This window comes from Crotalus tigris, unplaced genomic scaffold (assembly GCF_016545835.1).
Source record: "Crotalus tigris isolate CLP2741 ecotype Arizona unplaced genomic scaffold, ASM1654583v1 scf7180000017855.1216408, whole genome shotgun sequence".
Lineage (NCBI taxonomy): Eukaryota > Metazoa > Chordata > Lepidosauria > Squamata > Viperidae > Crotalus > Crotalus tigris.
In genome coordinates, this window is record NW_024096677.1 from 678,611 (window position 1) to 693,346 (window position 14,736).

General features: G+C 42.5%; 1 protein-coding gene across 1 annotated transcript in view; it reads right to left on the bottom strand.

Annotated features, from left to right (window-relative positions):
• Nucleotides 1-366: 366 nt before the first annotated feature.
• Nucleotides 367-14,736, bottom strand: part of CPEB2 (cytoplasmic polyadenylation element binding protein 2) — a 227,180-nt gene continuing 212,810 nt past the window's right edge. The window contains exon 8 of the mRNA XM_039343494.1: nt 367-2,431. Within this exon, the coding sequence (XP_039199428.1) occupies nt 2,403-2,431 (29 nt within the window). The 3' untranslated portion in view covers nt 367-2,402. The remainder of the gene's footprint in view (nt 2,432-14,736) is intronic.

Here is a 14,736-nt window from a genome sequence, read left to right on the forward strand (position 1 = left end):
GATGACAGTGTATGTCTAATATTGAATAAGTTTCATACACAATAGAAAACCTCTTGTAAAATCTCCTATCTCTAAGCTATATTCCAATGTCTAATGTTACTGCAATTTCTACTTGTTCTAATCTCTCTTGTTGTATCTTCAAAATGTAAAGGGATAATCCTGCCCTTTTAGCTGCAGTACTGGATCCTTTATTAAATATGTGCATATTAATTCATGGTTTTATATTATATAATCTATATATTTCAATTATTACTTATAATATTATCAAAATATTATTTATAATATTCTCTAATTCTCAGTAGATTACAACCTACTGGGGATTGATGACCAAATTCCGGATTGCATGAATACAGAAGAAAGATTTGCTACTAGAACCTGTTCCTGGCCTACCTCCACAGACTATTGTCTAGATCAGGGGTGTCAAACTACCGGCCTATAAGCCGGTTGCATCATGCGGAGGCCACACCCACCCCAGCTCTGGCAAAACAAAAAAAGTTGCAATGTCACAACACATCATGTGATGTGGCGAGTTTGATACCTGTGGTCTAGATGGAATGGGAATGTGGGCTGAAAGAGTTTTCATTATGCATGCTTTAGATCATACATATCAAACACAAGGCCTGTGGGCCAGATCTGGTCCATGACGTGGTTAGATCTGGCCCACAGGGCTTCCCTGAAACAGCATGTGGCTGGACCTTGCTGCCTCAGCTCCCCCTGCAGGCGGCGAGCACATAGGAGCTGGCAATGCGTGGCAGCAGCTAAAGCTCGTTCTTCTAGTCCTGCTGTGCCTGGCCTTGCCCCACCTCTCTCAGCCCCCTTGGTCACCCTTCGTTGCTACTGCATCTGGCCTCCTCTCTGCTCGAGCCATGGTGTTCCATGGGGCACAGCCATCCTTGTCCACAGGTGTCTCGTTTCACCCTGTGCTGTCTCCCCATCTGCTGTGAGTGCTGCATTCCTCTCTCTGGCCCTGCCACATGGTGGAGAGGGTGACCTGGATGCTCAGCTCGTGCAGCTCCGTGCTCTTGTCTCCCCATCCGTGAGTGCCATGTTCCCTTCTCCAGCCCTGCTAAGTGGCGGAGGGTAACCCAGAGCTGGCCCCCACCGACGCTCAGCTCGTAATGCCCAGCACTCCCATCTGCCTGCCTTTTGTCCCATGGGCCAGGTCCTGTCTGCAGCCTGGCCACCCCCCCTTTCGATCTCGCATCTGGGATACGGGTGAGGCTCCTTTAGTGGATGAGGCTTTGGCGTTTGCCTTGGTCTCATATTCCTCTGCTGAAGAACTCCAGATCCGTGCTCCCAGCCTTGCCTAGCCCCCCCCCACAGGCACCCCTCAATGTGAGTGACATTGAGCCAGTCATGTTAAACCAGCCACACCCACCTGGCCCTTTGAGAGCAACCATAATACTAATGTGGCTCTCAATGAAATTGAGTTTGACACCCCTGTCAAAATTTGCTCCCACTATGCTCAGAGAGGCCAATTGTAGGCTTGAGATTCCCTCTGCTACTATTGAAGACCCAGGTGGAACTTGATGGGGGAGGGAGAAAAAGAACGTTGTCTCAAAGTTAGAGCCCATATTTCATTATTTGCTTGCAACTGGATGCCTTATCCTTCCTACTGAGGGGTGTAGTTTTGAATTTGGTTGGTTTGCTATTTGTTTCCAATGAAAAGACTTTGTCTGATTGCAGGGTTCTCTCATTGTTTTGTTTGGGAGGTGGACTGAAATTAAGTTAGGATAAATGGCACTGAAATGGGAAAATTGCATTAGAATAGATACACTCCAACCCTCCCCAAATTCTTTCCCAGGGTAATAAAGTGTTGACTTAACCATAAAACATTTAGACACTAAAGAATGTTAAGACAGACTAAAGGGATAGTGAAAACAGGAAGCAAGACTATTAGATGACACATATAGAAAAGTAACTTTCTAGAGAAAAAGACCTGTTTTTGTAAAAGTCAATAAACAGCATTTGTAATGTCCCTTTCATACCTAGTCATCCTGACTTCATTAATACACATTGGCTAAAAGCCAATCAATTATTCTGCTGCAATGATCAAACATATATTGTAATGTATGTAAATCTACAGCGAGAGGTTGTATCCCTGTTCTTTATATCAGCCTCAGCTGCCCACAGTACCATAAACCAATCATCAGGGTCTCTGGAATTGTGCACTGGACTTTACTTTGAACTTTTGGGGAAATTTGTAAAAGTGATTATTTCTTCTCAGTCATAGACCCAGTTAAAAAATAAACAAACATTGGTTTGGGAGGATGAGGGTGACTTCAGAAGATTGTGGCACTTTGGTTTAACACTTACCAGCTTGTAACGGCCTGGGAACACCACCAACAAAAATAGTTTTTCGAGGATCCAAAGGCTGTGAACCATCCATTACAAAGTCACTATCATTTAAGTTCCAGGGGCGGATCTGAACCTATTAAAGCAAAGCAGTTGCATGATTGTAAGTGCATTTATGTGGTGATACTGTTATGAATCTATATAAAATGCCAGTAAAGCTTACAACCCATAACAGAAGAATAACCGTAAACTATTGGTATGTTCCAAAGTTATCAGATGAGAAAAGAAACTTTGGAGAATTATTTGGGGGGGGGCAAGTAGGGACAAGCGGAACAATATTGCTTAAGCTCTCCCATTTTATTCATTGGGGAACTTGTTCACTCAATTTAGCATTACATTAATTTTTTTATGATAAAATTAAATTTCATTTTAACATGTTTCCATCACCATCCTCTTAGAAAAAGTCTTCAGATATATTACAACTTGTTCTGGAGGCTTTTAAAAAAATACTCATATTTCTCTTCCTATAATCTATAGCTTTTTTTTTTTTAAACTTATAGGCTTATCTTTGATAGTAGGGCTGGAAACACACAAATAAAGCTTTCCATCTTCTTCAAGGCAAGCATTGATCAGGGCTTGAACAGAGCTCTCCTCTTGGAAAAGGAGGAAGGCATAACCTGGATATCAAGGGAGGAGGAGGAAAGGAAAAGAGAAAGACTAGAATATAGTTAATGTTTCTCTCCTGTTGTTGTCTATGTGATCAGGACCCAAGGACAACACACATTTTCCTTGTGCTCCCACTTTTGCATAGGTTTTTGGTGCTATTTTTTTAATTACCAAAAATCTTTTTTTTAAGAGGAAAATTTCCCTAAGAGCATTGATCATGTTGTGAAGTAGAATATATAGTCCTGATATATGAGGGGAAATTAATTTTAAAATTATGGAAGTCAACCTCACTGATAATAAATACATAAGAAAACAGCTATGGTGGCACAGTAGTTAGAATGCAATATTGCAAACTAAATCTGCCCACAGCCAGGCTCATTGACACAGCCTTCTATCTTTCTGAGCTCGGTAAAATGAGGTCCCAAATTGTTGGGGAAATATGTTGACATTATAAACCGTTCAGAGAGTGCTATAAAATATATAAGCCTAAGTGCTAGCGCTATCAGGTCATTTACAAAGCACAATGTGCCATCTTTGCCGTGGGCAATTGGCAATTGCCCTATCCACTACTTCTTTGTTTACAAAAATGGAAGAGGGAAAAAATATATAGCTGTTTTAATGAGTTTTAAATAAGTGCTGCATTTACACTCTTGCATATTCCAAAGTTCCTCTTTCAAATCAAATCCAAAACACTACAATCTCTGATTTAAAGGTTTTTTGCTTTATTGGACTCCTCAAATAATTTTTGAAAAAAGATGGGCGTCAATTTTTTTAAAGCTGGGGTACAGTGGTACAGTGACAAGGAGAAACTTCCTAACAGTGAGGACAATTAACCAGTGGGACAGCTTGCCTTCAGAAATCATGGGCCCTCCATCACTGGAGGTTTTAAAGATGGGACTAGACAGTCACTTATCTGAGATGGTATAGGTTCTCCTGCTTGAGCAAGGGGCAGGATTAGAAGACCTCCATGGTCTCTTCCAGCTCTATTCTGTTCTGTTCTATTCTATTTTCTTGGAAAAAAATACAAACCTGAAAAGGGGCAAATATGAAAGAGATTCATAAGGATAAAAAATTGTTTATGTCTATACTTTGCTTTACAAAGGAAGATTCAAGAACAAAACCAAGAAAAACTTTACAAAAATACATATTCTAATAAAAATATCTAAAAACATAAAAAGCTATGAAGCTATAAGGACCAAGGAATGAAAATGATTTCTGCAATCAGATTATGCATTAAGTGGTACCATTTGTATAGTAAAACGTAAATGAGTAAAATAAAGAACAAAACTGAGTTTTTGAAAAATAAATCTAAACAACAGCTTTTTGAAAGAAAGGGCTTTTCTCTGTAATAAAAGCTATACAATCTCTGTAGTTATAAAGTCGAGGGGTGTTCAATCATATAAGTTAATCATGTTCTTCATGGCTTTTTTGTCTCAAATTATTTTAAATCTCAACATTGTGAGAAAAACATGTAATTTTAAAAGATATACATGTGACACTTCACTACACTCCAAAAATATGGCATTTGACATTTCATGTGAAACTTTGGCTTCACTGAGTCCAGGGATCAGTTAAGAAAATAATCTCAATCAGGCAGAAAGAAAAGAACAGTCCAAACACAGGGAGGATTCAAGAAAAATATTTTTTTCATTGATTTTCAAGACAGCTTTATATTGGAGAAACAAGAGAATAGAGCAGTATGTTTGTACATGATCTAGATTTTTAATAACATGTTAAAGGACTAAGCTAGTTGTGTATTAATATTGCATGGATCTTTTTCTATTCTATTAAAAGTTGTAATTCCTTTTTATCACTATCATTGATATTCCTGTTGTAGTCTCTTTCATTAAATTTGGGAAGGAAGGATGAAAAAAGCAGGAGGTGATTTGTCACCATGCGGGTAGGTGTCAGCTGTCCAGCTACTGAATCCAAGAAAGGAATTCTTCCCTTCAGTCCATTGCATTGTGGAATCAACTATGCTCCTTTTGTTATCGGAACTGCCTGGATTGTTCAAACACCTGCACATCGTGACCGTGAAATAGGGAGCAGGGCCTCACAATTTGCAGATTCAACCACCCCCCTTCCGATTGTTGTCAAGTTGAGAGTGGAGAAGAAACTAGGTGAAAAGCAAATCACTCTTGACATGCCAAACCCCTGGAAGAAAGATACATCTGGAATGAACACAAACATACAATATCATAAACAATTTACCGTTTTCAAAACACAGTTTCACTTTGGTCATTTAGGGCACCTGGCATGAAACTTCTTTATTAATCTAGCTGCTTTAATGTCTTTTGTGGCCACCCATTCAGCATTAACTATGGGATAGCCCTTCCCCTGCACAAGGAACTGCAACTTTCTCTGGTGGTTCAAGACATCCTTAATCTCATAGTGTTCCTCCCTTTTTATAAGGATTTGAGGTAGAGGGATTCCTCCAACTAGCCTTAGCTTGGAATCTTGAACGGACTTTAGCAGACTGCAATGAAAAATTGGGTGGACCCGCCTAAGACTTCTTGGCATCTGTAGCTCCACTGTCATCAAGTTTATAATCTGCACAATAGGGAAACAGCCTATATATTTAGGACCCAGGTTTTACAGGGCTGTCTTAGATTTAAATACTTTATGGACAAGTACACGTTATCACCCATCCTGAACTCCCTTTGGGGGGGTTATCTTCCGATCGGCTTGCTTTTTCTGGGCCTCTCTTGCTTTCCCTAATGCCTTGCGCACTGTAACCCATGTGCCTCTCAGACAGTTCACCCATTCCACCAGTGTTGCAGAGGATGGGGTCCTGGGGTAAAGCTCTGGCATGACTATGAACACAATGCCCGTAACCACCTTAAAAGGAGTGCTGCTATGTACTTTGCTGCTATGCACCGAGTTATTGTAAGTCACCTCAATGAACAGCAGCAGCTCAGCCCAGTTAGTCTGCTAATAATTTACATAATACCTTAGGTATTGCTCCACCATTAAGTTAGCTCACTCTGCTAATCCGCTAGTTTCATCTGGGATGAAAAGCGGAGCTAAGCCCCTGGGATGAGCCTATCAGGATCACGTATCCACCAGAACTTTGCAATAAACTGCACCCCTCCAGTCCAAGATAATCTGTAAATACGCTGCATGAACATTTTCACTAGAAGCCAGGCTAAGGGGAGCTTCAGGCATGGTATGAAATGTGCTGTCATGGTTCTGACAGATGAAATTCTTCAAAGAACTTCGAGGCATTGTTTACCTTAAAGAATCTTTATGGGAATAGTATATCTTCGGCACTAACGTAGTTGAAGCTAAAAACTGGATTCCCCTCCCCTGAGCACATAGTATCAAAGCACAATTCCCTCCTTCAATTAACAGTCATAAATCACATTGTCCAATTAGTTTGAAATGCAGGCTTTTCCTCCTGTTCTGCTACCCGCCAATTCTTATCATCTCTTATTTCACACACTAGTACAGTGGTAGTCAACCTGGTCCCTACCGCCCACTAGTGGGTGTTCCAGCTTTCATGGTGGGCGGTAGGGGTTCAATCGAGCCGTTTAAATTTTCAGATCCATTGAGCCCTCCGATCGGCTCACAGAGCTTTCCAGCAGGCGCAGGGTGTTAGCCTCAGCTGTGCGACCCCCTGCGGAGCTCTCGGAGGCCAGAGAGCCTCGCCGAAGTGCGCCATTGTCGCAAGGCTCCCGTCGACTTCCTCGATGATCTGGATCGCAGCAGAGGCTGCGCAACGAGATAAAACCACAAGTGTCTCATTTTCGGCTCTGGAGGGTGGAAATCAAAGACACAACGAACAACAAGCTTCCCCTCAGGGCCCCTCAAGGCTGGGAAGGCCTGGCCGAAATACAAGCGGCCGCTAATTTTGGCGCGGCCACCATTTTGAGAGCCTCACAGAGCCCTCAGTCATAGAGGTTTCAGGCATCTCTGACAAGCTCTCTCTTCATCCTGCTGTGACAGGCATGGATCGGGGGCAAACCAGACTCCACCAGGCATTCCCTCAAGACCAAGATAGAGGCCATGTCTCAAAAAAAGAAATACGCTCATGGCTATTTGCCAGAGTATCTGAAGATGGGTTTCATAGAATCTGTTGTAAATAAACAACACCCAATGTGTTTATTGTGTCATAAAACATTATCCAATGAGGCAATGAAGCCAAGTCGATTGCGAGAACATCTTTTTACAAAGCATTCAAATGATAAGGACAAGCCCATTGAATATTTTCAGGAAATATATAAAAATTTCAAAATCGTTCAACAATCGTTGCATCATTTAAGAAACAATATGCAGCGAACGAAAATGGATTAATTTGCACTTATCGCATTTCACAATTAATTGCAAAAAGTGGTAAAAGCTATAATATTGGAGAAACAGTAATAATACCCTCTATAAAAGAATTTATTTCAACAGTAATGCATCAGGATATACCTGAAAATTTAAAAACGTTGCCCCTAAGCGATAGCACAGTAAAGCGATAAATTGATGAAATGGCAGCTAATGTTGAAAAAAAACTGATAAGTGTTCTCCAAAACACTTCATTTTCTATGCAATTGGACGAGTCTATCACTGCAGATAATAATGCTTTATTGATGGCATATATACGTTATTTTGACGAAAACAATACATTATGAGAAGAAATGCTATTCACAATAAATCTCATTACAGATACAAGAGGATTGTCTATATTTAATACTGTGAAATCATACTTTACAAAAAATAATATTCCTTTGAATAATATTGTTGCATGTGCTACTGATGGAGTACCATCAATGGTAGGTTGCTATCGTGGATTTGTTGCTTATTTGAAGGAAAAAGTGCCAAATGTTTTATGTATTCATTGTGTGGTGCACAGACAACATCTTGTAGGAAAACATCTAAGTACAACTCTCCATTCATCATTAACTATAATAATAAGACTCTTATAGGTTGCCAAAGTATTGTGTCATTATTTATTGACAAACTTGAACTACTTTGTTATAATCTATTGAAGAGAGAATTTCATCAATTTCCTGAATTATCATCTATAAAAGATGATGTAACTCCAGAGGATATTGACAGATTCAGTAGCCACCTCAACAAACTTAAATTGGACATGGAAAAACGATTTGAAGATATTTTGAAATTGAAGGTGTATGACTGAATGAAAAATCCTTTTACCACAAATATTGAAGAGGCTGATATAACTTGTCAAGAAGAACTGTTAGAAATTAGATATGATGACGAAAGTAAACATACATTCGATAGTGGTGGATATGAAAACCTATGGCAAAGTAAAAAAAAATGCCTGCCTTATATCCAAATATGTGGAAAATGATATTCAGTTTACTGATACCTTTCCCTACCTCATATCTTGTGGAATCAGGCTTTAGTGCTGTTAATCATATTATGACCAAAGAAAGAAACCGCCTGAATATTTCTGAAAGAGGAGACCTTCATTTGTTCCTTACAAATATTGAGCCAGATATCCAGTATTTAGTTTCGCAGCATCAGCCTCAGGGATCTCATTAATAATTTAATTAATTAAATGTAATTTCATCAGACTTGCTGCTTTTACAGTGGGGCAAAAAAGTATTTAGTCAGCCACCAATTGTGCAAGTTCTCCCACTTAAAAAGATGAGAGAGGCCTGTAATTGTCATCATAGGTAGACCTCAACTATGAGAGACCAAACGAGAAAACAAATCCAGACAATCACATTGTCTGATTTGGAAAGAATTTATTTGCAAATTATGGTGGAAAATAAGTATGTGGTCACCTGTATACAAACAAGCAAGATTTCTGGCTCTCACAAACCTGTAACTTCTTCAAGAGGCTCCTCTGTCCTCCACTCATTACCTGTATTAATGGCACCTGTTTGAACTTGTTATTAGTATAAAAGACACTTGTCCACAACCTCAAACAGTCACACTCCAAACTCCACTATGGTGAAGACCAAAGAGCTGTCGAAGAACACCAGAAACAAAATTGTAGATCTGCACCAGGGCTGGGAAGACTGAATCTGCAATAGGCAAGCAGCTTGGTGTGAAGAAATCAACTGTGGGAGCAATAATTAGAAAATGGAAGACATACAAGACCACTAATAATCTCCCTCGATCTGGGGCTCCATGCAAGATCTCACCCCGTGGGGTCAACATGATCACAAGAACGGTGAGCAAAAATCCCAGAACCACACCTGAATGACCTGCAGAGAGCTGGGACCAACGTAACAAAGGCAACCATCAGTTACACACTAGCCACCAGGGACTCAGATCCTGCAGTGCCAGACGTGTCCCCCTGCTTAAGCCAGTACATATCTGGGCCTGTCTGAAGTTTTCTAGAGAGCATTTGGATGATCCAGAAGAGGATTGGGAGAATGTCATATGGTCAGATGAAACCAAAGTAGAATTGTTTGGTAGAAACACAACTTGTCGTGTTTGGTATTTGATAAGTAATTATTATTATATGCTTTAACTTGCTATAACTCTGCTTTATAAATTTTATAAAGTTACTTCCCTACTTTATAAATCACCATTACTATGGAACCGGTGGGCGGTTAGAAAATTTTACTACTAACAGAGATACAAAAGTGGGCAGTAGGTATAAAAAGGTTGACTACCCCTGATCTAGATTCTCAGTATATTATGTATGTAAGTCCTCAGCAAGTTCCATCTTAGTATTACTTTCTTCAGTTTCTGTTGCTGTTGTAGTTGTAGAGTCTTTAAATAAGCTCAAAGTTTGGGTATCGGAGTTCTGAGTAAATTGTAACTGACATTCTTTAAAATACACTTTGATATTAATTCCTTCTTCTTCTGTTGCTTTTTGGGTTGTAGGTTCATCTATTGAAGTCAAAGCTGCGTTTTGTAGCTTTAAGGTGGCCCATATATCTTTCAGTCTAGAATTCATTAGCTTAGTAGCCTCTAAGATTTTTTCAAGTATAAGTTTGAAATTAAGCTGTGGGTGGTGTTCCTCCATTTCTGTAGTGTTTACGAATAATCCTTTAGTGGAGGCTATTTTTAATAAAAGTCAATAACTGTCCACTTCCACTATAGAAAGTTATTTTCACCACCCAGCTGTTTCAAGTTCTTATCTTTTTGTTAATGTCAAGAACAAATTTTAGTCTCAGAAATCTCCCAGTCAGAAACAATTTTTTTCACTTGCTGTAGCAAATTTTGTCACAAGATGTCCCAGTAACATACAAAGTGGAGCTTTTATCCAGTTCAGAGAAGGAAAATATTCCTTTTTTTCCAGCTTAGCAAAGAAATAAAATAAGTTTTTGTAAAAATGAAGAACTTTTTGGGAGCCCAAGTATGCAAAAATTACAAATCCAGGTATTTGGTCATTTAGTCTTGTTGTCCTTTCCCCCCCTTAACTTTATATTTCCGGAGTAGGCAGAAGCCACAGAATTAAGCTGGGGAAAAAAGGGTATTTACAAAGGCTTTTACAGGAAAATAGTTGGGAAACAGAAAAGGTAAAGTAAAGTCTCACCCAACTCCTCCAGTTGCTTTCATCATGCTTGGTAGTGCTTTGGGCTTTCGGCTGGTGCGACTTGATGAGCTGCCATGTCAATGGCCGCTCTTTTATTCTTCGGTACTGAGGAGCTGCCTCGGATCAAACGGAGAGGCTGCCGCCCCTCCGTGATCTATTGAGGGTCCTCCCCAATGGTGGTCGCCCCTCCAGAGCGACTTTCGACCCTTTCCAGGGTCTCCCAAAGAAGGAAAACCGGACAGCAGGGACAGCAGTCTCTCCGTGCGTCCACTAGTGCTGCGATCTGGAACCAGAAGTCTGTTTGCAAGACTTTGGAGGCTGCCATTCTATTACAGTCCTTACTTGGGCTTTGTCCATTTCAATGCCCTCGTTGGAAATTCTATAGCCAAGATAATCTAATCGGGTCTGGGGAAATTCACATTTTGACAGTTTGACATAAAGCTTGGCATTCAATAGTTTAACACTTCTCTCACCAACTTTATATGATCAGTCATATTCGTGCTGTATATCAGGATGTCATCAAGATACACCAGAACCCTTTTGTATAAATGATCATGTAGGACCTCATTAATCAACTGCATGAATATGGCTGGGGTCCCCTGTAGTCCAAATGGCATGACTTTGAACTTGTAGTTTCCCAAGGGGCAGTTGAAGGCAGTTTTCCACTCATCTCCCTCCTTTATTTTTACCCGGTAATATGCTTTGGTCAGATCTAATTTAGTGAAGACACTCCCCTTTGCCAGGTGGGTTAGTAAGTCCTTCAGGAGGGAGAGGGGTTATTTATTTTCCACACTCACCGTGTTCAGATCTTCATAATCAATGCAGAGACAAAGAGACCCATATTTTTTTTCTTTAAATAACACAGGGGCTCCCACAGCAGACTTGGCCCGTTCAATGAATCCCCTTGCTAGGTTTTTATCCATGTATCACTGTATCTCCTCCATTTCAAGGGGGGACATAGTGTACATTCTCGGTTGTGGGAATTTGGCTCCCAGCAACAGTTCGATAGCACAATCATTGGGTTAGTGAGGAGGCAGGGCATCGCATTCTTTCTCACTAAATGCCTCACTAGATCCCGGTACTCACTGGGGATGAGTGGCTCGTCTGGTGGCGGCGAGGCAGCCATGTGCGCTTGCTCATTAGGTGGCCTAAAGTTTTCTGTAACATCAGTTGAATTGTTGGGGGGGGGGGTTAGCCCTATAGGTAGCCTCACAGTTCTTATTCCTTTCTCCCACCAGATAAATGGCTTCCATTTGTCCAACCAGGCTAGCTCTAGAATCACAGCCTCAGTCATCTTCGGAGCCACCATGAAGCGAATGAACTCCCAGTGCTCACCTATTTCTAGGCATAGGGACTCAGTTAATTGCGTGACTAAAGTCCCTCCCATCAGGGAGCCATCGGCTTGCTCAAACCTCATGGGTTTGGAGAGCAGTTTTGCTTGCATGACCATTTTCATGGTAAATGGCAAGCTAATGATGCATCGGGAGCATCCGGAATCGACTAGCACTTTTAAGTCTGCCTGTGCCCCCAACTTAGGGATTATGAGTTTGGCAGGCAGTGAGAAAGGTGGGACGTGTTGACTCACCATCGGGTCGTTCTCTCCTTCATTGTTGCTGACGAAAGAGGGTAGAGCGGGGGCGGGTCCAGCCTGAGTCCCAGCATCCTCCTGTGTGGGAGATGTGACCTGGGCAACAGGTTCCTGTGTGATCTGGTTGGATTTCTCTCTCATTGGCTGCTGGGCAGGTTTCTTTCTCGCTGCTGGTCCCAGTCTGCCCTGCTGTTTGGGGTAGGGAACTGGGCAGTTCGCTGCTCGATGTCCCTGCTGTCTGCATCAGAAGCACTTGATTGGTGGGCCTGCAGGTGGCCTGGGTCTTTCAGCAGTCGCAGCAGTTGGAGGTTTTCGGGGGGGTTGTCGTTGGGGTTGCTCTGGCCTCAACTCAGCTTCAGGTGGGGGAGACTTCTTATAGCGGGTGAGCTGGACATCTAGTCTTACCACCGTCTGGTACCATTCTTGCAGCTAATCAGGTACCGCTCGATAGATGCAGGCTTGAGAGAGGTGATCATCCAACCCTTCTCTGAAGTGATGGACTATGGAGTGCTCAGGCCACCTCTCTAATCAACCGGCTAACTTGCGGAACTCTTGTACATACTCCAGGGCAGGTCTGTCGGCTTGTTTTATCTTATGGATTTGTTCTTCTGCTTTGAGGGCAATGGATGGGTCCTCAAATCTTTGTCTCAGTCCCAGGAGGAAGAGATGGGGGTTCTCCAATTCAGGGGCTTACTCATTATATAAATTGTTCAGCCATTCAGATGCCTCTCCCTCTAAGCTGGACGCAATCACATCGACCATAGTGCCTGGGTCCGGACAGAGATAGGCACAGCGGTTCAAATGAGAGCGCACATAGTTGAGAAAAAAAATCAGCTTCTCTGTGCTCCCATCGAAGTTGCTCTGAAAGGTGGAGCAATCACTGGCTGCTGGGCCCTCCACTATGGCTGTTGCATCCCAAGCAGCCAAGGTCCCACCTTGGTTGCTGATACAATGGCTGCTGGGCTCCTCACTGTGACTGTTGCACCTCCAGTTGCTGCTGGCCCCACCCTGGCTGCTGCTGTATTTCCAGGGGTTGCACATTTGGGGGCTGTGGCCACACTCCTGCTATGGTTGCAATACTGGCAGTACTGGCCTCTCGAGTTTCGGAGGTCTCCCAAAGGTTGCTGTCTGGGTGGGGGCTGCTGTTGTCTTCTCTGCAGTTGGCCTGCGGGGGCTTGTGGTGCCCCCTGCTGTTGCTGCAGGCCCCTCAATGGTTGCTGGATGAGTGGGGGTTGTTGCTGGATCTCCTCATTTGCGGATACCCCAGCTGTTGCTCTCCTGGCTTCTGCACCACCCCAAGCTGTTGCAAGGCTTATTTTAGCTGATGCAAGCTCAAAAGTTGTTGAACTTCCATCTGCAGGGGCTGCCAAATTCCCCATTCCTGCAGGGGGGCCAGGCTGGGGTTCCCTCTCTCTGTGGGGCTGGAGGCCTATCTCACCAGGAGTTGTTCTCCGCTTCTCGCTTCTAACTCCTCAAATTTTTCTGCCAAATATTCCACTGATTACGAGCTGGGGACAGATATTTCCACTCACCCAAGTCCTCAGTGGCAGATGGCCTGGCAGCTTTCCACCGGTCTGGGGAATGCGATATGCAGGAATCCCTTTGTTGTAGCTCCACCTCATCTGCTTTTGAAGCCCTTGAGGGTGGCACAGCATCTGGAGTCTCCGCTGGGCTTGTCCCAATCTGACGACCAGATCAGCTCTTCAGCTGCTTGTGTTTTGCTCCTAGCTGGGAAGCCTACAAAAGTTCTTTCTCCACCAGCTTGTTTGCTGTTGTTTCCCCCCCTTGGGATAGCAGCTGCTGCTGGGAAACTGGCTTCAGGCAATTTGTCTTCCTTCATGATAAAATCTTCCCTGAATCTTTGCCAGCTTATCCCCCAAGTCTAGGGATAGCAACTGGGGCTCAGGACCCTAAATAATTTGGAAAGTTTGGAGTTTTTGGCTTAATGTCATGGTTCCGACAGATGAAACTCTTCAAAGAACTTCGAGGCATTGTTTACCTTAAATAATCTTTATGGGAGTAGCATAGCTTCAGCACTAACATAGTTGAAGCCAAAAACTGGATTCCCCTACCCTGAGCACATAGTATCAAAGCACAGTTCCCTCCTTCAATTAACAGTCATAAATCACATTGTCCAATTAGTTTGAAAAGCAGGCTTTCTCTCCTGTTCTGCTACCCGCCAATTCTTATCATCTCTTATTTAACAAACTAGTACAATATTGTTATGTCTAACTAACTTCCGCCACATTCCGCCTCCTCTCCCAGCATCATCTAATTCTAAGAGTAAAGAATAAGAAAGAAAAAGGCTGCATCTTCATATGTTGTCAAAGCAAGAACAGCCATTGTTAGCAGTGTTGAAATGTGCCTGCTTAGAGAACCGGTCAACAACGGTCCATATTAGAGAGTTCCTGCTACTTTTTTGCAGCTCGACTATAAAGTCCATGGCTATTTCCTCCCTTGGCAGGGTTGAGTTGGCTACTGGCTGCAGCAATCCAGAGGGTTTCCCTGTCAAGCGCTTTATAGATGCACATATAGGGCAACTCACCACATAGGATTCTATGTCCTTCTTCATCCTTGGCCACCAAAATTGCCTTTTTATAAGGTGCAGTGTCTTTATAAAGCCAAAGTGGCTTCGCGTCATGACTCCTTTGAGGCAGTGGTTCTTAACCTTTTTGAACGAATCGCCCCCTTGAGCCAATGAGGAAGTTGTCATCGCCCCCCTCCTCCAACACAACCTCTC